The sequence below is a fragment of the Perognathus longimembris genome, chromosome 2, assembly GCF_023159225.1.
Source record: "Perognathus longimembris pacificus isolate PPM17 chromosome 2, ASM2315922v1, whole genome shotgun sequence".
NCBI classification, from domain to species: Eukaryota; Metazoa; Chordata; class Mammalia; order Rodentia; family Heteromyidae; genus Perognathus; species Perognathus longimembris.
The window spans coordinates 149,924,288-149,949,633 of NC_063162.1; the positions used below are offsets into that span (position 1 = coordinate 149,924,288).

The window sequence follows — 25,346 nt, forward strand, 5'->3', positions numbered from 1 at the left end:
GACAGAGCACTAACTTTAAGGGGGGAAACCAAAAAAAAAACTCATAAAACAGTAATCAAGCCCTGAGTTCAAGCCCTAAGACTGGCACCAAAAAAAAAGAAAAAAAGTCTTGAGCACCAGGGTGCTGGTGATTTATGCCTATAATCCTAACATTTCAGGAGGCTAAGACCTACAGGATCACGGTTCAAAGCCAACCTGGTCAGAAAAATCCTTAAGACTCATATCCAACTATCCAACAAAAAGTTGGGCTGGAGGCATGTCTCATGTGATAGTGTCAATCATGAACAAGTAAAGTTGGTGAGTGCCAGGTTCCTGAGTTCAAGTCCTGTTTCTGGCCAAAAATAAAGTAGTTCTCAAACAACTCTTGTGATTCACCATTGTTGACCTATGTTCTGAGGCATTGTGGTCTCAGCCTGCTTTAGAGCTCATGTAACCACAGGTGCTATCGCTTCTGGAGGGTACAAGTCCAAATGTCAGGGTCTCTGTGCCCGCACTGGCACGCCCAGGAGCTGCAAGGACAGCTAAACTGAGGGGGATGTACAGGCGATTACACACAGGCATTCCACGAATGATGCAACAGATGAACCTCCCATCTGCTCCAGCTGTCCCAGACTGCCAGTCTGTGCCGAGAGGTGCTGAGAAGAAAACAGGGAGGAGACTGTTGGAAGCACAGGAAGGAGCAAGTTAGATGAACACACAGGACAGCAATGTCAGGCATCACCACCTTGTCCTCCCTCCTTCCAGTTCGCACGCTCAGGAGTTCCTCAGTGACCTAACTGTGCCTACCCCTCACTTTACAACCGGCATTGTCCTGGAGCACAGCTGCACATGGGCTTTCTTTCCTCAGAGCCCTCCAAAGGGATTCTCCAGCTACTAATCAGGATCAAATGTTGGTACAGAACTGAAGGCCTGGGACTGGGAATATGGCCTAGTGGTAAAGTGCTCGCCTTTGTATACATGAAGCCCTGGGTTCGATTCCCCAGCACCATATACATAGAAAAAAGCCAGAAGTGGTGCTGTGGCTCAAGTGGTAGAGCGCTAGCCTTGAGCAAAGAGAAGCCAGGGACTGTGCTCAGGCCCTGAGTTCAAGGCCCAGGACTGGCAACAAAAACAAAACAAATAAACAGAACTAAAGGTTTCCACAACCTGCCCCACCCTTCCTCTTTACCTCCTGCTCTCAGTTACCTTGCTGCTGCTTTAGGCTTCTGCACTATTCCCTGCAGAATCCCTGAGCTCTTCCCAGAGAAGCCCTGTCCTTTTCAGTGTTCCAGCTTCTGGGAGAGTTCCCCATCAATTGTTTTTTTCCCTTCTTTGCCAGTACTGGGTCTTGAACTTAGGGCCTGGGCACTGTCCCTGAGCTGCTTTCTTGCTCAAGGCTAGCACTCTGCCACTTGAACGACAACACCACTTTTGGCTTTTTCTGTGGTAATGAGGAATCCAACCCAGGACTTCTGCATGCTAGGCAAGCACTCTACCACTAAGCCACATTCTCAGCCCCATCAGTTTATTTTAAGTGAGCAAATATATTAACAGGAACTATTACTTAGCCAGTTTTAAAGACATGGGATATGTCAGTGAACATCCTGGCCTTCACTGAGTTTATGTTATATTAAAATCTAGTTTTTGTTTTTTGTTTTTTTTTCTTGGCCAGTTGTGAACTCAGGGCCTGGGCACTGTCTCTGAGCTCTTTCATTCAAGGCTAGTGCTCTACCATTTTGAGCCACATTGCCAATGTCGGGTCTCTGTGTGTGTGTGTGTGTGTGTGTGTGTGTGTTTGTTTGTTTGTTTGGTGGTGGTTGATTGGAGATATGAATCTCACGGACTTTCCTGCCTGGGCTGTCTTTGAACTTTGAGTCTCAGATTTTGGCCGCCTGAGTAGCTAGAATTACAAGCCTCAGCCACCAGCATCTGCTTTTTTTTTTTTTTTTTTTGCCAGTCCTGGGCCTTGGACTCAGGGCCTGAGCACCATCCCTGGCTTCTTCCCGCTCAAGGCTCATCTCTGCCACCTGAGCCACAGCGCCCCTTCTGGCCATTTTCTATATATGTCGTGCTGGGGAATCGAACCAAGAGCTTCATGTGTAGGAGGCAAGCACTCTTGCCACTAGGCCATATTCCCAGCCCGCAGCATCTGCTTTCTAGTTTCTTTTTCTACTGATGTCTTGCACAGCCCTATGTTAGTCTAGCTCAGTATTTCATTCTGGTAGTCTTCATACACAAAATGTGGTGTTTTGTTTTTTTTAGGCAAGGTCTCACTATGTAGCTCTGGCTGGCCTTGTGTTTGTAATCCTGCATTAGCCTCCGACGTAGTGGATTACAGCTATGCACCATCTTGCCCAGCTCAATATAAACTGTTTTTGTTTTTGCCAATCCTGGGGCTTGAACTCAGGGCCTAGGCACCGTCTCTGAGCCTCTCTGTGCTCAAGGCTAGAGTTCTACCATTTAAGCCACAGTGTCACTTCCGGCTTTTTCTGTGTATGTCTGTAATTTGTTTCAGGTGAAGTTACTTCAACAAAAACTTAGAAAATGCTAAATATTTAATGGGATTATAACATGATGTAATTCTTAAATGTAATACTTCATCACCTTGCCCCAAATCCTAGGGGTACACCTTAGAGAGGGCAATGATTTGTTTATCTACTTAGTATATGTTAGCTAAACCTACTTTTGTTTGGCTTAAAAATTTGGGAAAATAATCTCGCTCAAAAAAGAACATGGAGAAAGAAATCTGGTGAGTTCACTGGTGCCAGTGGCTCATGCCTGTACAGTAATCCTAGCTACTCAGAAGGTTGAGATCTGAGAACTACAGTTCAAAGCCATCCCAGGCAGTAAAGTCTGTGAGACTCTTATCTCCAATTAACCATCAGAAAACTGGAAGTGACACTCTGGGGTACAGTTACATAATAAGGCAGTGAGTACGTTTCTTGTGATAACTTACATCCTCATTTTTCTTTCCTTTCCTTAGATCAGGTAGGCATATATGCAATACCCAGTGTGCCAAAATCATATACAGTAAGCACATAGAGTACGCAAAGTGGCAGTCTTGAGTGCAAAAGCTCAGAGGCTGCACCCAAGCCCTGACTGGCAGACAAAAAAAAACAAAAGAACAAAAACATGAAGCAAACCCAAATAAAAAAACAAAAACTGTAGATTTCTTGTAGGAAGGGTTTACTGGATTGTTGGACAAAGATCATAAGATGAATTAGAAATACAGAAAAGGCAGAAAAAGAAAACCTCCACGGCACACGGCAAGTCTTACTGTCTATCCAGGAGCTGTTTCTGGCTTTCCAGAGGAATGTTCTCTGGTTTCAGAGTAGGGAAATGGGAGTGGTTCATTCAACAGGCTTCAGGGCTTCTTAGAGATGGGATCTTGCAAGGGAAGACAGTAGCTGAGTCCCGGTCCTTGCCTGTAAGCGAGGAGGGCAAGAGTGGCCAGCCTGGGTCGGCAGAGTGGCCCCACAGGCAGAAGCTCAGGCTGCGATGGAATCCTGGCTGGCATCTCAGCCTGGAACCAAGCTGGCATCTCAGCCAAGTTCAGACCGGGTACGGCAGACAGCGTGGCAGGGACTCTGCAGCCAGGGCCTGGTGAGGGAGAAAGAAGAGATCTGGAATCAGAGGTTGCTATTTCCGAGCTCAGGAGTAGGGAGCCAAGGGCTCCCCGCTGCCAGCAGTGTGGATGGAATCCCAATTCTTGCTCCTGGGGGGCAGGTGCTCTTCTGCTGAGCTACACACCCCAGCCACTCGGCTAGTTCTTTTTTCACGTGTGTGTGTCTCCTGGGGTTTGAACTCAGGGCAGGGCCTGGGCCATGTCCCCAAGCTTTTGCGCTCCGGGCTAGCACTCTAGCGCATGGAGCCTCAGCATCATTTGCGGTCTTCCGGTGTTATTGGAGGTTAAGAGTCTCAGGGACTTTCCTGCCGAGGCTGACTTTGAACCACGATCCTCAGGTCTCAGCCTCCTGAGTAGTTAGGATGATAGGCGTGAGCCCCCAGCGCCCACTTTCTCCCTGTTTCTGAAAACAAATTTCTTTCCATTTGTTCTGGGAAACTAAAAAGCAAGTTTTAAAGCCTTTTTTTTTAAAAAAAATCTCTTTTTGGTAACTTTTCCTGGCTTTCCCTGTAACTCAACGTGTACTTTTTCCAAACACACGAGGCCCCTCAGGGTCCGTTAAAGCCGTGGAACAGTCTGAGCACCCCTAGGGCGGCCCCGAGGCGCTCCCTGCTTCCCGCGCGCGCTCCGGAGACGCCTGCCCGTCTCCCTCCCCGCGCTCTCCCCGGGCTCCCGCACCGGCCGCCCGCCGGGCTCGACGCGGTGAGCTCGGGCCAGGGTCCGCGGCCGCCCGCGGGGTGGAGCGCGGCGCGGCGCGGCGGGCGTGCGGTCCTACGGGCTGCAGGGGGCGCTGTGCGCGCCCCGGGGCGCAGCTCCTTTTAAAGGGCCGGCGAGGCACGTGGCTCCGGACTCAGCTCGCGGCCGCCCGGCAGGAGTTCCGAAGCTGAGCCGCTCCCGCCCACCGCTGCCGCCGCCGCTGCCGCCGCCGCCGCCCGCCTCAGGCCCGACCGGCCGGCCCCGGGACCGCAGACCAGCGAGGACGCGGGAAGCCATGGCCGAAGCGGCGTCCGCCCCGGTAAGCGCTCCGGCCCGTGGACGCGGCGCGGGGAAGGCCGCAGACGCGTGGGCCCGACCGGCCGCGGGAGCGCCCGCCGCGGCCTCCCGCGTCGGCCCGCCCGGCCTCCCGCCGCGGCCACCCGCCTCGGCCCGCCCAGCCTCCCGCCCTCGTCCCGCCCGGCCTCCGGCCCTCGTCCCGCCCGGCCTCCCGCCCTCGGCCCGCCCGGCCTCCGGCCCTCGTCCCGCCTGGCCTCCCGCCGCCCTAGGCCCGCCCGGCCCGCCGCGGCCTCCCGCCCTGCCCTCAGTCTTCCCCGCCCGCCGCGGCCTCCCGTCCTCGGCCCGCCCGGCCTCCCACCGCCCTCGGCCCGCCCGGCTCGCCGCGGCCCTACCCAGAGCCGCCGAGCGAGCCAGCGAGCGCGGCCCAAACGCCCGGCGCGCCGGCGAGCCACCGCGGTCCATCCCACCGCAGCTCTGGGAGCCCAGACGACGTCGCCCCGTGGACCCGCACTGCGGCCCGGCCGTTGTTCCGCTTGAAGCCCCGCGCTGAGGGAGCCGGCGGCCGAGGCCCGGAGGCCCCGCGGCCGCTCACCAGGTGGACGTGGCCCGGGCCGGCCAGGGCCGAAAGGAGGCCACCTTGGAGATTCCCGGTGGTCCGCTGAACTGCTTCCAACAGGGCTTGGGGATTTTTATTTATTTGTAAAGTGTTTATTTTAACAGTTTTATTGTGCTACCTAGACAACGTGCTAGTCCCGAGAAAATAATCCTTGGGTCATCTTGACACAAGAAACACATTTGTAAAGCGCTCAGTAGTTGGTATCTACTATTATTAACATCTCCCGGCAAAGTTCCGGGAATCAGTTTCCTGGCCGCTTTCCGAGGGGTTGGTGAGTTTGCAGCGTATCTTACTTTGTTTCCCTGAGTACAAGGTAGAAAAAAAAAGAGCTGCGATTCTGCAAGTTTTGACCCTGTCGTGTGTGGGGACTGGAAAGCAAAGGCTTAGGATCTGTCTAGGTGACACTGTCACCCTGGCCAGATGGGGTCTACTTCTTCAGTACCTTCTTGATCATTCCTTCCGGCATTTCTGCTCCTTGCCCTCACACCAGATATCGCAGGAATCCCCCAACAGGACTGATTTGCCCCACTCTTGTTAACCTGATCTGTGTCATTAGCATTATAACTACAGCCATCCCTAGGGAAGATCTAGTGTTGGAGTTTGTTATTCATTTTTGTACTAGGTTTGAAGGCTGTCTCTGAACCTTTCCACCTAAGGCTGGTGCTCTACTACTTGAGCCACAGGAACCAGGAAGTGGTTCCTGGTTCCTCTACTTTTTCCTGGTTAATTGGAGATAAGTCTTAATGGACTTCTCTACCATAGCTGGCTTCAGACAGCAATCCTCAGATCTCAGCTGCTTGAGTAGCTAGGATTACAGAGCTACTGGTGCCAAGCACAATATCTTTCTGAAAAAAAGTTTTTCTTAGGATTTGTTGAATCTTTGGATCTAGAACCTTTGGGTAGGCAGGGGAAAACTCATTTCTGTACAGAATTTTTCTTTCTTTTTTTTTTTGGCCAGTCCTGGGGCTTGGACTCAGGGCCTGAGCACTGTCCCTGGCTTCTTTTTGCTCAAGGCTAGCACTCTGCCACTTGAGCCACAGCGCCACTTCTGGCCATTTTCTGTATATGTGGTGCTGGGGAATCGAACCCAGGGCCTCATGTATATGAGGCAGGCACTCTTGCCACTAGGCCATATCCCCAGCCTCAGAATATTTCTTGTAGAGAAGGATTACATCACCTTTTTTTTTTTTTTTTTGCCAGTTCTGGGGCTTAAACTCAGTGCCTGAGTACTGTCTCTGGCTTCTTTTTGCTCAAGGCTAGCACTCTACCACCTGAGCCACAGCGCTACTTCTGGCTTTTTTCTGTGTATGTGGTGCTGAGGAATCAAACCTAGGGCTTCATATATGCTAGGCAAGCACTCAACCACTAGGCCACATTCCCAGCCCCAGATCAACTTTTTAAAAAATTTTTATTTTATTGTCAAATTGATGTACAGTGGTTACAGTTTCATATGTTAGGCCTTGGGTACATTTCTTGTACTGTTTGTTACCTCCTCCCTCATTCCCCCCTCCCCCTTTCCCTCTCCCCCCAGGAGTTGTTCAGTTGGTTTACACCAAATGATTTTGCCCACATCAACTTTTAACAACATCTCTATCGTCCCTTTACAATGATAGGTGTTCAATAATTTTTGCTGAATGAATACATTGCTTAATTGTTAAATAAGTAGCTACTGTGCACCAGCTGTGAGATACTCTCCAAAGCTGGGACAGCCAGTTGCAGGAACCCATGAGAGATCACACTGGTTGGAATGTAGCAAATAACAGGGCAGATGTGAGGTCAGAGGCTGGTGATATCCTGGGCGCTGCTGGGAGCTTTTGAAGAGTTTTTTGGATTGTTTTTTGGTTTTGCCAGTCCTGGGACTTGGACTTGGCCTGACCACTGTCCCTGGCTTCTTTTTGCTCAAGGCTAGCACTCTGCCACTTGAACCACAGTGCCACTTCTGGCTGTTTTCTGTATATGTGGTGCTGGGGAATTGAACCCAGGGCTTCATGTATATGAGGCGAGCACTCTTGCCACTAGGCCATATTCCCAGCCCTTTTGAAGAGTTTTAACTTGAGCATAGAAATGATGTTTGTGCTTTAAAGGATTACTGACCACTCCGTAGACAGTGTTGGGGCAAAGATGAGAAGAGGAGAAATCAGTGAGTGGAATTGCAGTGGCCCAGGCAAAAGTAATCGGGGCTTGGGCTAGGTAATGGCAGAAGGGAAGGAGAAACATGAGCAGATTGGAGATGATTTCGGAAGTCAGATGGATTGGATTTGATGGTGATCTAACTGAAGGATGAGAGCAATGGAGAGATGAGATGTTACTTTGTCTTTCCAACAAGGTTCTCAGCAGCATAAGCCAGAACTGGGCACTGTACGTGTTCCAGAAGGGCCCCACATCTGACACCCATCTGAGCTGCTGAAGTGTGATGGAGAGAGAACATCCACCTGACTAGTTCATAGGGTTCCTACATAGGGCTCACACTGGTGCTGGCCTGGTCTCCTGACTGGTTGCTGTCCAGCCTCCTGCCCCCTCAGCCCGCCGAGGCTTCCACATGGAGCTGCTGGGGCAGCGAACGTTCTTGTTTGCATTTGAGTTATTCAGGACAAGGTTTCATTATGCAGACCCAGCTGGTCTCCAGTTGTCCTTTGGTCTTGAACTCCGGATCCTCTTGCCTGGTTAGGGGGGAACAGCATGGTCGGCCCTGAAGGAGAGTTTGATAATGTCTCTTTTCCCTTTGGGAGCAGGTTCCTGGGAGGGACCAGCAGAGGAGTGAGAGGCCTCCCAGCCCTCCTTCGCCCCAGCCAGCTGCAGAGCAGAGCTCCTACCTCTACTCCACGGAGATCACCCTGTGGACCGTGGTGGCCGCCATTCAGGCCTTGGAGAAGAAGGTGGACTCCTGTCTTGCCCGCTTGCTGACTCTGGAGGGACGCACCGGGACAACCGAGAAGAAGCTGGCCGACTGCGAGAAGACCTCCGTGGAGCTTGGCAGCCAGCTGGAGGGCAAGTGGGCCGCGCTGGGGACCCTGCTGCAGGAGTACGGGCCGCTGCAGCGGCGCCTGGAGAACATGGAGAACTTGCTGCGAAACAGAAACTTCTGGATCCTGCGGCTGCCCCCGAGCACCAAGGGCGAGGCCCCCAAGGTAGCCTCTAGATGCCCTGGAGTGGGGAACCCAAGGGTGTGTGCGTGAAAGCGTGTGGGTGAGCGCGGTGACCCTTGTGCTTCCAGGTGCCCCTGACCTTTGATGATGTTTCTGTGTATTTCTCCGAGTGGGAGTGGGGCAAGCTGGAGGACTGGCAGAAGGAGCTCTACAAGCACGTGATGCAGGGCAACTACAAGATGCTGGTGTCCCTGGGTAAGGCCGTCTGGGAGGGTCTGGGCCTCGGTGAATAGTTGGGCCCTGCATTCTCTGCTTTGCACAGCTGGGTCCCATCTCTTTCCATTTCTCTTCCCTGCTCTGCATGCAGATTATGCCATCTCCAAACCTGACATCCTCACCAGGATAGAAAGGGGAGAGGAGCCCTGTCCTGAAGACTGGGACCAGGAAAAGAGTGAGGAGAAGTCTGCTTGCCCAAAGGAGTCAGGCACTGGTGAGTGTGGGCACAGGATGAGAGGCCCCATCTTCTTGGGTGTCCTGCACCATCTGGGAGCTAGGAGGGGAGCTGGCATCCCTAATCCAGAGCAGTCCTCCCTGCCCATGGCCGCCCAGGCAGGCACAGGGAGAGGGCTTCTCCTCCAAGCCCGATGGTTTCCGCCTCTGCCCAAAGGGTGTGGGTAGGCTCTGAGGCTTGGGTGGCTGACGTAGAGCCAGCAGTCAGCGGGTACTTCATGACTAACCGATTATCAGTAACGGTGGCAGCACCGCAGTACTACTGTCACCACTAGACACCTTCCGGAGCATCCATGCCCACCTGCCCCAGCTCAGCCTGTAGCAGGAAGCCACCGCCATGTAGGTAAACTTCCAAAAGATGGGTTCTCGGGGGCCCAGGACTGGGGCCTGTTCTTCCCATGGTGATGTGGGACTGTGGCTCTCATGGTAAGTGCCTGTCAGAATTTAAAGAGTAAGATAAATTTAAATTTAAATAAAACATTTGAAAGTAAGTAGAATCCAGGTGCTGGTGGCTCACTCTGTAATCCTAGTTACTGAAGAGGCTGAGGTCTGAGGATCATGTTTCAAAGCCAGCTGGAGCAGAAAAGGCTATGAGCCTTTATTTCCAATGAATCGTCAAAATGTCAGAAGTGGAGCTGTGGCTCAAGTGGTAGAGTGCAAACCTTGGGCAAAACAAAGCTTAGGGGTAGACCCCAGGCCCTGAGTTCAAGTCCCAGGACCAGCATTAATAATAAGTGTAAGTAGTAGGACAGTGAACCTCCCAGTGATTATCATCTAGACTTAACAGCCACCCAGATTTCACTACATTTGTGTATCATCTCCATTTCTTTTCTTTCTTTTTTTAACCAGTCCTAGAGCTTGAACTCAGGGCCTGCGCTCTGTCCCTGAGTCTCTCTGTGCTCAAGGATAGTGCTCTACCACTTGAGCCACAGTGCCACTTTCAGCATTTTCTGTGTCTGTGGTATTGAGGAAGCAAACCCAGGGCCTCATGCGTGCTAGGCGACACTAAGTCACATTCCCAGCCCCCTCATCTCCTTTTCTAAGTGTAATCATACAGCACTGCTATATCCAGTTCTATTTCCCCATAGATATTTGCTAAGCTAATTCTAATAGCTTAAAGCCCACATGTTACATTTGGTTTATATAAGCCAAAGTACAAAAAAGTCCCCCTCCTGTCCCCTCCCCACTGGCATCGGAAGAGTCCAGTGAGGCCTCCCGAGACTGAAGCCTGTCTCTGGGGAGGATCCTCCTGCTGGCTCCAACTGGGAATGCCACAGTTTGCAGTGTGACTTCGGCTCTATTTTGGCTCTGGGGCGCTGCAGCTCTCCTATGCTGTCAGTGTCCCCCATATCCAGCCGTACCAGGCCTCAGCTCTAGTTTTTGCTCTTTGTCCCTTGAACGGTAAGAGTGTCATATTTTGATGCAGTTCTCCTTTTTTCCCTCTCGGGGTTCCTTGTGCTGCGTTGGAGAGTTTAGCTCTCTTCGCACGTGCAGGGGAGTCAGCAGGGACACTGGCAGGTCCAGATCCAGCCTGGACGTTCATTCTCACCTCTCTTAACTGACCAGCTCAGGTCACCAGTCCCTTGGCAGAGAACTACCACCTGTGTTGAGTCTCCGACACATCCTGATTCTGTAGACTCTGCAGTTCAGAAAAGGGCAGGGTGGGCGGTTCAAACTCATGTGTGTTGGTAGGACCATGTTCTCCAGTGATTCAGGATTTCCTGTGGGAACATTTCTGCTCGTTGTCTGATTTCAGACTGTTCTCAGTGCTTGGAGACCAGGGCTGTGGACCTTCAGCCCATTTCCTGTCACATGATAGATTCCTTCAGCTCTTTGCCATTAAGCTTTTGCTGATGTTTCTTTCTCTTTCCCAGTTTCTTTCTTCCTTAAAGAAACACAGGCATTCTTTTTTTTTTTTTTTGCCAGTCCTGAGGCTTGAGCTCAGGGCCTGAGCACTGTCCCTGGCTTCTTTTTGCTCAAGGCTAGCACTCTGCCACTTGAACCACAGCGCCACTACTGGCTTTTTTCTGTATATGTGGTGCTGAGGAATCGAACCCAGGGCTTCATGCATGCAAGGCAAGCACTCTACCACTAAGCCACATTCCCAGCCCCAACATAGACATTCTTAGGAGTTGCTTGTGGAGGGAAGTCACATGTGCTCATTTGGGGGCTGCAGCATTTAAAGTTTGTACGTGGCAACACCTGGGTTTTTGCCCAGTGCCGCAGTCACCCTGATAGCTGGTGGCACATACATCGCTGTTTCTCCTTAAATGTTCTAGACTCTGCTGCCCTGCCCTGCCCTGCCCTGCCCTGCCCCATAGGGTTCTCTCAAGGATCCACCGGGCTGTGCAGAGCGCTGTTCCCTGACATGGAGGTTTCCGTGGGGATCCTGGCTGCTGCCTAGACAATCATCTCGTCATCACACCCTGTCCTTGGTCTGACATGGCAGGACTCCAGGGACTCTGCATGTAGCCGCTCCCCGTTGTCCATCCATAAGAGGGACGCTTCCCAGGGCAGCCTCGATGTTGTAAGTTGTTGAACTCAATCGATTTGCATCCCCCAGGCCTCCCTCCACAGCCAGAGTGTGTCCCTCACCCCCTCAGCCCCACCCAGGAGGAGCCGAGAGAGCAGACCCCTGAGCAGCAGCAAGATGAGGAAGTACGAGGGCCCCTACCAGGGCCTGGCACGGGTGAGTGAGGACAGCCAGCTGGGACGGTGATGTGAATGGAGGGAGGGGGGCTGGGGGTGCATTTGGGCTGAGCTTGACAGCATCCTAGGCTCCTGGGAAAGGGGCACCTGAAATGGGCCTCAGGGAAGGTACAAGAAAAGGTGTGAACGGGGCTCTAGGGGTCTGGGCACACCTGCCTGGCTGGGCAAGAGCAGGGCACCGGCTGGGCCTACTGGGATTTTATCCAGTGGTCGCGTCCACGTGGCACGGTGCTGGGGCTGCTGGTGGGGTGAGGGGCAGTTTCTCAGGGTTCTTTTGAGAGACCTGCTGGGACCCCTAGCTTTAGTCAGCCCTCTGGCGTTCCCTCTCCCCAGTCTGGCTGTTGTTCTCAGGCTGTTTCTGCCTGTCTTCCTCTGAAACTGAAACACAGAGGGCGCTTAACTTGGCATTTGGCTATGGCCCCAGAGCCTTGTTTCAGTCTCAGTGTTCATTGGGCTAGTCCCACTTTTCCTGCCCATGTTCTTCCTTCTTGCTCCCAGTCTGACTTCCAGTTCCTGTTGCCTTCTCCCCAGTGGTTTTACCTTGTTCCCCTGGAACAGGACTCCTGTGGGTGTGGGGCGCCCCTCCCTTCCCTGTGCTTCTCCTTCCTGGTCCCCTGGGAAGGTTTGGGCTCTGCTCCTGGAGTTGGCGGGGTGGGGCCTTCCCCAGGAGTCCCAGCCCATGCAGACCTGGAAGCTCTGCAGGAGAGGGCCACTCTCCCATGCAGAGGCACAGCGGGGAGCCTGGAAACCTGCGGGGAGATTGGGGGTGTGACCTTGCCCTCCACATGGAAGCTTGGGGCTTCCTCTTCCAGGCAGGCCCTTAGGCACATCCAGTGGGGAAGGGCCTCATGGGGTGCTGTCTCTCACAGAATTCTCACTGAGCTCCAGCATTCTGTCTTCAATTAAACAAGAGGCAGAATCTTCTGAGGAGTCGCCGCCAACCTCCCCTCCTGCCGGGTGTGGGGATGTCCTGCCGGGTGTGGGGCAAGGTGAGTGAAGCCATGGGCAGAGTGGGGGTGGCCTGGGGAGTGGCTTCCTCCTGGGGGAGAGGGGTAGGTGCTCCTCTGGTCCTGGCCTCCACAGTGCTCTGGCCTGGGCTGGAAAGGCGCTGGTCGGTAGAAAGGCCATTCTTGTGGCTGGGGCTCACTGCCTCTGTCTTGCACCCGGCGGGTGTGTAAGTGTACAGTGGCGTTCAGGCGTTTGGAGTGTGGGTGGGCACAGAGGCCTCTTAACTGGAGTGTGAGGGCATCAGGCCGCTGCTCCTTGTCCTTGAGTCGGGACTCTTGGCATCCTGCCAGCACCTCTGCCATGCTGGACTGCTTCAGGGGCTCTGCTTCTCATGTCTCCCCTCCACCTCCCTTCCATCTGTCTCCCTAGACTGACCTCTGACCCCGCAGGCCTCTGGCTCTGCAGCTTACTCTCTCCTCCCATGGAGTTCTTGGCTCAGCCTCTAGGAATAAAGCTAAGGTGGCAAAAAAGGCCGGGTGGCCAGAGGGAGGACGGGCTTCCTGGTGTCGCGCCTGCATGGGCCTGTGCCCTGCTCTGTGAGCGCCCAGAGGTGGAGGGCACAGGCTGAGCCTGCCTTGGGTGCCCGGAAGCCGGTGCCCATGTGGAGCCGACCACGATTCCTCCGCCAGGTGGCGCCGTGACCGTCAAGACGGAAGCCCAGTCTGAGGATGAGATGGTGCCGGAGCAGCTCTTCCTGGGGTCTGCCAGCCGGCCTACGTGTGGAATCCCCAAAGGGCCCAGAAACAGAACTAGAGGCCCCCGGCGGCGGCACCATGCCCAGGGAGTGTCCAGGGTGCAGGTGGGCGAGCCCCAGGCAGTGGGGGCCACGGGAGAGTCACCCCGGATCCTCCCCCGACGGCGCGAGCGGGCTTTCCCCTGCCCCGACTGTGGGCAGAGCTTCCGCCTGAAGATCAACCTGAGCATCCACCAGCGGACCCACGTGGAGGAGGAGCCCAGGGAGGCTTGGGGCGACGCCTCCTCCACCTGGGGGCAGGATGCCTCCACCCTGGAGCCAGGGGAGGTGGTGGTGCCTGGCCCTGTCATCCGCTGGCTGCCGGAGGAGCCCTCCAGACACCGCGCCCTGGCCGGCCGGGCCTTCCTGGGGCCCAGGCCCACGGCTGCCAAGGTGTACCACTGCAGTGAGTGTCTGCGCTTCTTCCAGCAGCGCAAGAGCCTGCTTCGGCATCAGCGCCTGCACACCAACAACAGCGAGGGCTGGCCCGCCTGCCCCTACTGCGGCAAGGCCTTCCGCCGGCCCTCGGACCTCTTCCGCCACCAGCGCATCCACACCGGCGAGCGGCCCTACCAGTGCCCCCAGTGTGGCCGGGCCTTCAACCGCAACCACCACCTGACAGTACACATGCAGACCCACGCCCGGGGCCAGGAAGGCCTGCACTTCCCTGTGCCCTCCCGCCAGGGGAGCCCGTCCCTGCACATGCCCAGCTATGGGGAGGAGGGCTGACCTGGCAGACCTGTGTTTTGTATCTCTGGGCCTGGCTGGTTCCAGAGAATCTTTCTTCTTCGTTGAAATGGGAAGCAACAACTCTTGGTGACCATGTTTGTATGACAAGGTGCCTCCCTTTTCTAGTTCCTGTTTGACCCTCTTCACTCCCTTCCCTACATTCCTGGCTTGTGAAGGTTCTTGAAGGCTTAGGGGACACCAGTCTTCAGTGGAGTCTGCCTGGCTACCACAGTCTGGGGACCATGCACACCCTAGGCACTTCCACCGGCTCTTTGGAGGTCTGCCCATAGTCCATGTGAGAAACCACAGAGTGGCAGGCCATTTGAGGAAAGGCACTGGAAGTCTGTCTTCTCCTCACTTTGAGACTTACTAACATGGAGCTTTTCTCACACTTTAAGTGTTTGTATTTGCACTGGGGACCAGGCAAGGGCTTGGCGGGGCTGTGGCCTGGGCAGCCTCGCTGGAAGCCAGTCTCCTGGTGTTTCCCAGCTCTGGACAGCTACCCTGTCCTCATTTCTCTGCCTCTGGGCTGCCGTCCATTCTGTACCTCAGCTATCCATTCCCTTGCGAGTGGCTGGTCTTTCCTTCTGGTCTCAGGCTCCTTGGGATTGGGTGACTCTTTGAAAGAATCCCCAAAATGCCTTGAGGGCTAGGCAGGGAAAGCCTAGGTAGACCCTAAGATTCAAACCTTGGTCTGAGAGGAGCTGGTTAGCTCACTGGGGCTCTGGGCCTCTAGGCCTGTGTAGTCATAGTGACTTATTCAGGCTGTGGGTCAAGTTGGGCTCAAGGTCTGGGTCATCCCACCTCACAGTTGTCCATGTCAAATTAAGAGGCATTGGCAGAGAAGAAGCTTGATTCCTGTCCCTCCTTCCAGGTTCAGGGCCTCCTTTTTGATTCCCATTGATCTCTTTGCCTTTTACCCCAGACAGCATCCCTCAGGAAGGACCTTTATCTTCTCGAGTGGAGGTTCTGCCTTGGCTCAGTGAGGTAAGACTTTCACTGTGCTGGTGCCCCAGGGGCTCCTTCACCAAAGAACAGGCTCAAATTGTGTAAATTCAGGCTAGTGTCCACCTCATGGAGAATTCTTAGGGATGGCTGATTTCTTGTGCCTCATAGCACCTTGGGTGCTGTCTATCAACCAGCCTGGAATGTATGGGTGCTTCTGAAGCTGGGGTGATGGGTCCCCAGCTTTTCTTATAGCTTGTTGTTTTGTTTGGCATTATGAGAAAAGGGCAGCATTCAGGCCTGCTCCAGGTTGTCTGGGTCCCTGTTGTCACTTCCTGTTGCCCTTTCGGCATTGGCCACTCTCCCAAAGTCCTGAATAGGCTGGGTCTGGTGGTAACATTGTCATCATCATCACTTGGATACAGGAGTGTATGCAGGTCCCGGATTGTTCAGCCGTGGTCATCTGTACTGGGGGGTCCTGCTCATCTGCTTCCTCGAATCTTGTTTGGGGCTCCACAAGTCAGCTGTCAGCAAGTGCGGGAACCTCTCAGTGCTTAACCCTCAGCTAAAAGAGCTCGTCTCAGGTGTTTTGGGAGGGCTTCCAGGCTATGAATTCTGCCCATTTCCTAGACCTGCTTCTCTAATGGTAAGGCCCTCTGTAAATACAGGTACTCTGGGCTAGATCTATTGCGTTTCCTAGGGCTTTCTGTAGGACTCTGGAGTCCAGGATGCTATATGCTGTCTGGGGCTTAGAACCTGGGTTAGGTTCCAGACTCCTGGCTCTGGGCCTGGCTTCCTCGTTTGTAAAACAGAAATGACTGGGTCATTAAGGACTGAAGTTGGCAGGTCTCTGGCCCTAATCGGTGTTCAATAAACATGGCAGAAATGCATGCAAATGGCGTGGTTACTAAGCGGGAGTGGCTGGTACCAGGCTCAGCTGGTTCAGAGTTACTACTAGGCGAGTGTCAGCCGCGGCCCCTGCAGTCAAAGCGCGCCAGCGAGGTTAGATGCTCACCTGCCGGACGGCCCGAAGCCTCAGTTCACGCCTTGGGGGCGGGACCTCCTGGGGTAGCCAATAGGAAGCTGCCTCCGGGCCGCAGGGTTCCGTCGTGCGCATGGAGAGGGCGGGGCTTCTGGGCTGGCCAATCGGAGAGGGGGCTGGGCCCTGCTAGCTGCGGGGAGGTTAGCGGAGCAGGGCGGTCATCCCCGAGGCTCTGCGGCCGGTTCGTGGTCCTCCGAGCGGCGGGCGCAGAGAGCAGACGCCGCCTGCGGAGAGGGGGCCGGGCCGCCGGAGTGCGGGCGGCGGCGGCTCGTGGGACCGGGCCAGACTGCGCAGAGCCATGGCCGAGGCGGCGGCGGCGGTTCCGGTAAGCGCGGCCCGACCCGGGGCCACGGGGCCGAATTCCGAAACCCGGGAGGGTGTCGCACGCCGCTCTGCCGGCCCTGCCCGGGAGGAAGGAGGGCGAGCACGCCTAGGCACCTCTCCGGGCCGGCCGGGTTCCCGTCCCCGGGCCCCTCCCATCCGCCCAGCGCCGCGGGCCGAGTCGGGCGAGACCTCCGGTGTTTCCCCTCCCCTCCCTCCAGTCCCCACCCGACGGCAGTCAGGATGCATCCCAAGCCCCCTCCCGCCCCGAGAGGGTCTGCATTTGAGGATTGGGTTCCGGGCACCGGTGTGGCTGAACGGTTGAGGGCATCTCCCGCTCGCAGTAGCTTTGCCATGGGTTGTGTGTGTGTGTGTGTGTGTGTGTGTGTGTGTGTGTGTGTGTGTGTGTGTTTGCTTTTTTCTTTTGCCAGTCCTGGGGCTTGAACTCGGGGCTTGAACTCAGGGCCTGGGCACTGGGCATGGTCCCTGCCTTCCTTTGCGCAAGCACTCTTTCACGTGAGCCACAGCTCCACTTCCAGCTTTTCCTATAGATGTGGTGCTGTGGAACCCGGGGTTTCGTTCATGCCAGGCAAGCACTCTACCACTAGGACACATTCCCGGCCTGCCTTGATTTTATTAATTTTAATTTGTGTGTTGGTACTGAGACTTGGACTCAGGGCCTGGACGCTGTCCCTTTGCTTTTTTGTTTTGTTTTGTTTTGTTTTGCTCAAGGCTAGCACTCTGCCACTTGAGCCACAGCTTCACTTCTGGCTTTTGGCCATTAATTGGAGATGAGAGACTCACAGATCTATTTACCTGGGCTAGCCTTGAATCTCCATCCTCAGATCTGAGCCTCCTGAGTAGCTAGTATAATAAGCAAAATCCAGTGCTTAGCTTTTGCAATTGTTTTAGAGACATTCCTGAATGCCAGATTTATGCCAAGGACATGAAGATGTTTGTCTGTAATCTGTGAAGACTGTTTTTGTTTCTTTTCAGCAACTCTTTGTTGTGTGGGTCAGAGGCCAGACTCCTGAATGGAGCTATTGAACTCCAACGGGAGGAAGGGACAGGTGTCAGCTGACCAGTACATAGTATGTGATAGGAACTTTGCGGATTCCTTTTTTTTGGAGAAGTCTTTTTTTTTTTTTGGCCAGTGGTGGTGGGGTGGGGGCTAAGGGAGAAGGAGAGGGGGAGGGCGCGGGTGGGGGGCTGATCCTGGGGCTTGAACTCAACACTTGGGCAATGGCTCTGAGCCTCTTTGTGCTCAAGGCTAGCACTCTACCACTTGAGCAACAGCACCACTTCCAGCTTTTTCTAAGTAGTTTATTGGAGATATGAGTCTCATGGACTTTCCTGCCTGAGCTGGCTTTGAACTGCAATCTTCAAATCTCTACATCCTGAGTAGCTAGGATTACAGGCATGACTACCAGTGCCTGGCTTGGGAGAAGTCTTACAGAAACTTAGTTGCATAAAATTAGATTAATCACAATCTTAGGTCAGACTTTCTGGCCATTGGTCCATAGACTTTATCTCCCCCCCCCCATGAAAAGCAGAAAAAAAATGTAAGATTATTGGAGAGAGAGAGAGAGAACATGCTTTTTCAAAATTCCCTTAGGGTATTTTGTTCAGACCACCACTTTAGGAAGTAGGAATGCCATGATGTATAGGAGAAGTGTGGATTAATGTCACAGTGCACCAGGGTTCAGTGATAGGAAAGGCACTGAGTCAGTGTCTGATAGAAATTGAAATGGGAGGGGCTGGGAATATGGCTATTGGTAGAGTGCTTGCCTTGTATGCATGAAGCCCTAGGTTCGATTCCTCAGCACCACATATATAGAAAAAGCCAGAAATGGCCCTGTGGCTCAAGTTGGCAGAGTGCTAGCCTTGAGCAAAAAGAAGCCAGGGACAGTGTTCAGGCCCTGAGTACCAAGCCCCAGGACTGGCAAAAAAGAAAGAGAAAAGAAATTGAAATGGGAGTTCTTATGTTATATCTCAGCTCTCCCTGCTGAGGCTTTAGACACTCCCCCCCCGCTTGTCCTGGGGCTTGAACTCAGGACCTGGGCGCTGTTCAAAGCTAGCACTCTACCACTTGAGCCACAGCACTACTTCCAGCTTTTTTTTTTTTTTTTGGTAGTTTATTGGAGATCGACACATGGGCTTTCCTGCACAGGCAGGCTAGGAACCGTAATCCTCAGATCTCAGCCTCCTGAGTAGTTTGGATTATAGGCATGAGCCACTGGTGCCCTGGCCATCAAGCATCCTGCTGGATTCTTCATTTTCATCACTTCTAGTAATATACCACATACACATTGTCCATCTCCTGTTGGCAAGGTCTTCTTTGCAGAATCTCCCAGCTCTGCCTACTCTGGGGTGCTGGCTATCTATCTCTGGCCTCTGGTTCTTGGCATTTAGGGCCTGACTTCCCCTTGGGCTGTTTGCTAAGACCCCTGGGTAACAGGTGTGAGAGGAATTCACACACCCTCCTTAGAGATCAACCAAGTCCAGAACCACAGGGCTTCCCCCATCTCTGGCCTTGTACTGGAATTAGGGGAGGTTGTGCTCTAAGGAAGCCCAGGTATGGACTGGATCCCTGGCAGACTTTCTGGGTTCAGGTTTCTCATTCACTTCCTGGCTGCTGCTGCTGCTGCTGGGCTGTATTCCTAGAGGAAGAAAAGATAATTAGTGAAATATCTGACTAACCTAAACAAGTAGAAGAGCTGGTATTCAAGTCCATTATACTCCACCAGTTTATGATGAAAGTGATTGCTTTTTCATTTTCTGTATCAGGGTTACAGATTTTTTTTTTCCCCACCCAAAGGATTGAGCGAGTCTAGTATTTTTGGTTTTTTTTTTTTTTTTTTTGGCCAGTCCTGGGCCTTGGACTCAGGGCCTGAGCACTGTCCCTGGCTTCTTCCCGCTCAAGGCTAGCACTCTGCCACTTGAGCCACAGCGCCACTTCTGGCCATTTTCTGTATATGTGGTGCTGGGGAATTGAACCTAGGGCCTCGTGTATCCGAGGCAGGCACTCTTGCCACTAGGCCATATCCCCAGCCCCTATTTTTTGTTTTTGTTTGTTTTAGTTTTTGTCAGTCCTGGGTCTTGAGCTCAAGGGCTTGGGCACTGTCCCTGGCTTCTTTTTGCTCATGGCTAGCACTCTGCCACTTGAGCCACAGCGCCACTTCTGGCCTTTTCTGTGTATGTGGTGCTGAGGAATCGAACCCAGGGCTTCATGCATGCTAGGTGAGCACTCTGCCAGCAAGCCACATTCCCAGCCCCAAGTATAGTGTTTGATGTCTTTGTCCAGCAGGTAGAATCTATCTGGGGCCTGATCAATGAATGTGACACCTGAAAGAAATCTCCCCCATTCCAGGGAAACCCTGATTTCCTTTGTCTGGGAATGGGTCTGGGCCCTCTCCTGGGATGACTCTTATTCTTGCGTCTGATTGCAGGAATGGCATGCGGGGACCGACCTCCAACGGGAGGCCCAGATTCAGTCTGCAGAGATCTCCCTTTTGGCCATCTTGGCTACTGTTCAGGCAGTGGAGAAGAAGATGGAGTCTCAGGCTGTCCAGCTTCAAAGCCTGGAAGTACGAACAGGGGCAGCTGAGAAGAAGCTGGCCGACTGCGAGAAGACCTCCGTGGAGTTCGGGAACCAGCTGGAGGGCAAGTGGGCCGTGCTGGGGACCCTGCTGCAGGAGTACGGGCTGCTGCAGCGGCGCCTGGAGAACATGGAGAACCTGCTGCATAACAGAAACTTCTGGGTCCAGCAGCTGTCCCCGGGCACCAAGGGCGAGGCCCCCAGGGTATTGAACTGACTCCAGACCCTGTCAGGAAGGGTGGTAGGAGGCCCTTGGGCTGTTGAGGCCTAACCTCTTGGTGCCTAATGATAGTCCCCAGTGGACGTGAAGGGGCTTTAGAAATGTCCGGAGGACATTGTGTCTGGAAAAGTGTCTGCTTTGACAGGTGGGGTATGGTTGTCGGGAGGGAAACAATTGTACAGCGACAGTTGCATATCTTGTTCCAGAATGATCTCTGAGAATGAGGACTGGCTCAAGCGTAGTCCACATGCAGAATAGATGATAGGAATAGAATAGCAGGAGAGGGGTGGGGACTCCAAGAGCCATGACCCTGTGTCCCCAGCTGCTGGCTCTTGCCTGTCATCTGAAGCACGTGTGGTAGATAGGAGCTGTCATGTTCCCACAGGTGGGGCCAGAAGGGCCCCCTGGTTTGGAGGCAGCTGGTTCTGGCTGTTCTCTGAAGTTGTCGGGATTCGCTGAGGGTGCTGGGGACCTGTTTTTCCAGGCTCCCGTGAGTACTGAAGACATGACGGGGTGCTTCTCTGAGCAGGAAGGCAGTCTAGAAGAGTGGCAGAAGGAACTCTGCAGGCACGCGAAGGGACGCCAGGAGATGCTGGGACCCCTGGGTAAGAGGCCAGCCCCAGGAGCCTGCAGGCCTTGATTTCATCCTTTGGTTCACTTTGTTGGGACTTGGGTCAGAAAGCTGCATTGAGATTGGTCCTCTGCCTTCACCCAGACAGGTAGAAAGTGTCTAATAACCACTTTTAGGTCTTACATAGTAAATGCAGAAAGGTTATATAGCTAATCCAAGGCCCTATGGAGATTCAACACAGATTAGGATCTGCTCTTTGCCATCTAGTCCTTCATGTTTACTTCTCAGGCACAGGGCCTCCTCCCCTATTTTCTATTTTTACCTCAGGACTCCTAATCTCTCCACTGTGTACCCTGGGGATTCTCAAACAACTCCTGCTGAATGTGGGCATGCATTTAATGTTTAGGGCCACGTGTAAACACTAGGTCTTTCAGGCCAGTGTGTGCAGGTGTGTGTGTGACTTGATGAGAGCTGGGAACTTGTAGCTACACCCACACCCTGCCATCCTGCATGTGCACCTGCAGTTCTTCGCTGCTGCACTTTCGTAGGGTATGGCCTTGCTGCTGCAGATCAAGGGGGCTCGCTCCCGTGTCAAAACCACGAGGGGGGCTGGGAATATGGCCTAGTGGCAAGAGTGCTCACCTCGTATACATGAAGCCCTGGGTTTGATTCCTCAGCACCACATATACAGAAAACGGCCAGAAGTGGCGCTGTGGCTCTCAAGTGGCAGAGTGCTAGCCTTGAGCAAAAAGAAGCCAGGGACAGTGCTCAGGCCCTGAGTTCAAGCCCAGGACTGGCAAAAAAAAAAAAAAAAAAACACTGGGAAGCAGCAGAACGAACGTCCTTCATTCTAGTTCAGTAAACACGTATTTAGCTGCTTTATGAATATCGATCCATGTAACTTTATTATAGCCTTTTTTTTTGTGCCAGTTCAGGGCTTGAACTCAAAGCCTGGGTGCTGTCCCTGAGCCTCTTTTGCTCAAGGCTAGCACTCTACCATTTGTGCCACAGCACCACTTCTGGCCTTTTCTGTGTATGTGGTGCTGAGGAATCGAACCCAGGGCTTCATGCATGCTTGGTAAGCACTCTACCACTAAGCTACATTCCCAGGCCCTGTTATAGCCTTTTTTGGTTTCTTCATGCTATAGATGAAGAAACTCAGGTGCAGAGGAACTAGACAAGTTGTCAGCCATGCAGCCAGAAGTCTTCATCTACTCTTCATATACATTCTTCATGTACCTCCCAGTCACCTGCTGGTTGGGAGGTCTGGAATCCTGGTCTTTGTTCTGGGGGTGGGGGTTCCACTGACTCTTGAACACCAGGTGGTCTAGTACTACAAAAGGGGTGGTGGAGGGCTCTTGGCACCTGGTCACAGCCCCTTGCCATGCCACATGGGGTCTGCTCTGCCCTTGTGGGACTGTGGTTCTGCTGGGAGTGCTTTGTGACTGGTTGCAGCCAGGCTGATTCCCTAAGGGCTTTCTCCTCTCCCCTTAGAAACGGGTCAGCTGGGACCCCCTGCAGCAGCAGTGTTACCCTGGATCAAGCAAGAGCAAGAGGCATGTGGGAGGGACTTGCAGGCCATGGCAGCTACACCCCTGAGCTCAGGTAAGCCTCAGTGGGCAGGGCTGCAGTCCTGGTTTTAGGAACACCAGCCACACACGCCCAGGGGTCTCTGAGACGCTCCGCAGGGCTTTCTCCTGTGAGTTTCCGGGAGGGATGAAGGGAGAGGCAGAAAGCAGGTGAACAGTTGTCTTTGTTCTCTGTGGCCTTGTACGATGGCTGGGGCGGGGGGGGGGGGGGGGAGGGAGGTGGGAGGCCCTTCCCATACAGTTGCATGAAATGATTGTCTTCTTATTCTTGATATTGTTTTCCGGCTTCATTTTATGAACTTTAGCCGGCATGGTGCTAGGCACTACAGGCCTCCTCATTGCATAGGGTAGCAGGTCCCCTACCCCCATAAGGAGCTTACAGTTAGGAGAGAACAAGGCAGGTAGTGTCATGCTAGTGTTATATAGTAAATTATCTGGGAAGCCACATCTTGAAGGATCGAGTCTTGGAGTGTTTATTAGAGCCTTAGCAGCCTGCAGGCAGCCAGTGGTTACAAAGGCCTGCATCCCGCACATACACTTAACACTGAGAGCAAACAGACCAGAGAGGGAAGAAAGAACAAAAACCATACCAACAAACCAATTCAGCTCCAATGGAGAGCCATGTTGGGACGCCATGGTGACTGGAGACCAGCCAGGAGACGGGACATGCAGATGGAGACATGTGTCATGGCATAATGGCGCCTACGCTGGCCTGACCCTAAATAGAGTCACATCAGGGGGCTGGGTCACAGGAAGCTCCCAGTCCCAGGCACTTGACAGTACAGTCACCTATAGGCCAAGTGCCCATCCTTGTCTAGGGACTCAGGAACACCCATCACCTGGGGATGGGACTTGCCTTCCTGTAGGAATCCATGCGTACCCATCTAGACAAGATGTCGGGTAGTACATACAACTCACCAAGTGGCCATTGATGGCGCTGGCCAGATCTGACCTCCATAGTACACTAGAAGAAGAAAGTCCTAGGTTTGGCCAGAGAAGCTGATGGAAGTACGGCCAGGGTCCTAGGAAAAAGTGAGGTACTTTCAGTGCAGATGGAGGAAGGCTTGTAGGTCAGCTGTGTGGGCCAGGGACAGGTACCGGGGGTGGGGAGGGCTTCATCTTGCTGCTCTTGGGAGGTCCTGAGGGGGCTTTTGGAGCTTGGCTGAGTGGCAGAGAGGAGGTCAGAGGTCGCTGGAGGGGAGCACCTGGCCAGGGGTCAGGATGTTTGCATGGCATTCCATAGACCAGCACAGGACAAGAACTTGGCAGCGGCCGGTGGGAAACCAAGTAGGCCCGGGTGAGAGCCGGCCCTGAGTGAAGAGCTCCCGCGAGGCCCAGGCTGCAGATCCCCGGGGAGCAGAGGGCCTGGTGGCCTGGCCCCGGGGCCTGTGACCGGTGACTCGCGGTGTTCCCTCCAAGCAGAGACCTGGCTGGCCAGCAAAGACAAGAGGAGCCCGGAGGGAGGGTCCGAGGGGCTGGAGCCTGCCTGGGCGGCCGAAGGGGGGCTTGACCAGGAGGACTTGGAAGCAAGCACCTTCTCCAACGAGAAAGAGATGGCCTCCCTCCCTCCTGGCACCCAGATCCAGGCCGTGCCAGCCGCGGGGGGCGCAGAGCGGTGCCCGCCCCGCTCCGAGAGCGAGAGTGGCGGGGAGCCCTCCGGCCGCACCCCGCTCCCCGAGGGCGTCGCCGCCAGCCCGCTGCGCCCGCGCCCGGCGCCGCGGACCCACACCTGCACCCAGTGCGGCAAGAGCTTCGTCCACCAGTCCACGCTCACCACGCACTACCGCACGCACACCGGGGAGAAGCCCTACGAGTGCGCCGAGTGCGGGAAGCGCTTCGGCCGGCTGTCCACGCTGCTGGAGCACCGGCGCACGCACACCGGCGAGCGGCCCTTCCCGTGCGCGCAGTGCGGCCGGCGCTTCGGCCGCCTGTCCACGCTGGTGGAGCACCGGCGCACGCACACCGGGGAGAAGCCCTTCCCGTGCGCGCAGTGCGACAAGCGCTTCACGCGCCTGGCCAACCTGACGGTGCACCAGAGCGTGCACGCGGGCGAGCGCGCCTTCCAGTGCGCGCAGTGCGGCGCCCGCTTCCCGCACAAGCCGGGCTTCCTGCGGCACCTGCGCGCCCACTCGCGGGAGAAGCGCTTCGCCTGCGGCCAGTGCGGCAAGAGCTTCGCCGGCCGCTCCTGGCTCGCGCGCCACCAGGGCAGCCGCACCTGCGGGGCCGGCGAGGGCAGCGCGCCCAGCAGCCCTCAGCCCGAGTCCTCAAGGCCCCCGGGCGGCCCTCCCGCCGCGCCCCGGGCCCAGGCCGCCAGGACGCAGGGCCCCCGAGCCGCCCCAGGGTCCCCAGCGCTGGGGCGGCCCCTGCACAGCTTCCCTTCTCGGGTGAAGATGGAGAACGCGGGGTAGCGCCCGGAGAGCGCCTGCCGGAGTGAGGGCCCAGGCCGCCTCTCCCCGAGGACTACTTCAGGCAGGATGGACGGAGCGCCCGGTGCCCCCGGGGTCCTCCAGGCTTCCTAGGGGAGGGCTGTTCTCAGGGGGACAAAAGGCCCAGGGCCTTCTTGTTGCAGGGGGGCCCTGGGCCCTGCCTGGCCACATTGAAGGGAGGGGAAGGAAGTGATTTTGCCTCTGTCCACCCAGAAACACTTCATCACGCGTCTGGAGTTGGTTTTCTGTTTGGGGCCTTTTGTTTGTTTTGGGGGTTGTTTTTGGCACTGGGGACTGAACCTAGGACATTGCTCTTGCTAGGCATGCAGTTTGGCTAAGCTACATCCCAGCTCTGTATGTAGCTCTGGTTTTTTTTTTTTTGTTGGTGGTGGCCGTGGGACTTGAACTCAGGGCCTAGGGACAGTCCCTGAGCTCTTTTGCTCAAGGCTAACGCTCTGCCACTTTGAGCCCAAGTGCCACTTCCAGCTTTCCGATTGTTCATTGGAGATGAGTCTCACGGACTTTCCTGCCCAGGTTGGCTTCAAACTGATCCTCAGATCGGAGCCCCCTGCATAGCTCGGGTTACAGGCGTGTGCCCCGAGTCCCCGGCTTGGGGTTGGTTTTATTAGAAGACTCGGTGCTTTGA

At 54.7% G+C, this 25,346-nt stretch overlaps 2 protein-coding genes across 2 annotated transcripts; both read left to right on the plus strand.

Moving 5' to 3' along the window:
- The first annotated feature begins 4,474 nt into the window (after positions 1-4,474).
- Positions 4,475-14,249, plus strand: LOC125347309 (zinc finger protein 783-like). The gene is made up of 6 exons (XM_048340457.1): positions 4,475-4,619; positions 7,946-8,341; positions 8,428-8,554; positions 8,667-8,789; positions 11,373-11,498; positions 13,156-14,249. The coding sequence occupies exons 1-6, from the start codon at positions 4,596-4,598 to the stop codon at positions 13,986-13,988; spliced, it is 1,629 nt and encodes a 542-aa protein (XP_048196414.1). The 5' UTR covers positions 4,475-4,595; the 3' UTR covers positions 13,989-14,249.
- A 2,018-nt stretch (positions 14,250-16,267) lies between these two features.
- Positions 16,268-24,682, plus strand: LOC125345702 (zinc finger protein 777-like). The gene is made up of 5 exons (XM_048337744.1): positions 16,268-16,300; positions 19,746-20,099; positions 20,599-20,719; positions 22,180-22,290; positions 23,697-24,682. Exons 1-5 carry the CDS (start codon positions 16,274-16,276, stop codon positions 24,680-24,682), a joined length of 1,599 nt encoding a protein of 532 aa, XP_048193701.1. The 5' UTR covers positions 16,268-16,273.
- The last annotated feature ends 664 nt before the right edge of the window (positions 24,683-25,346 follow it).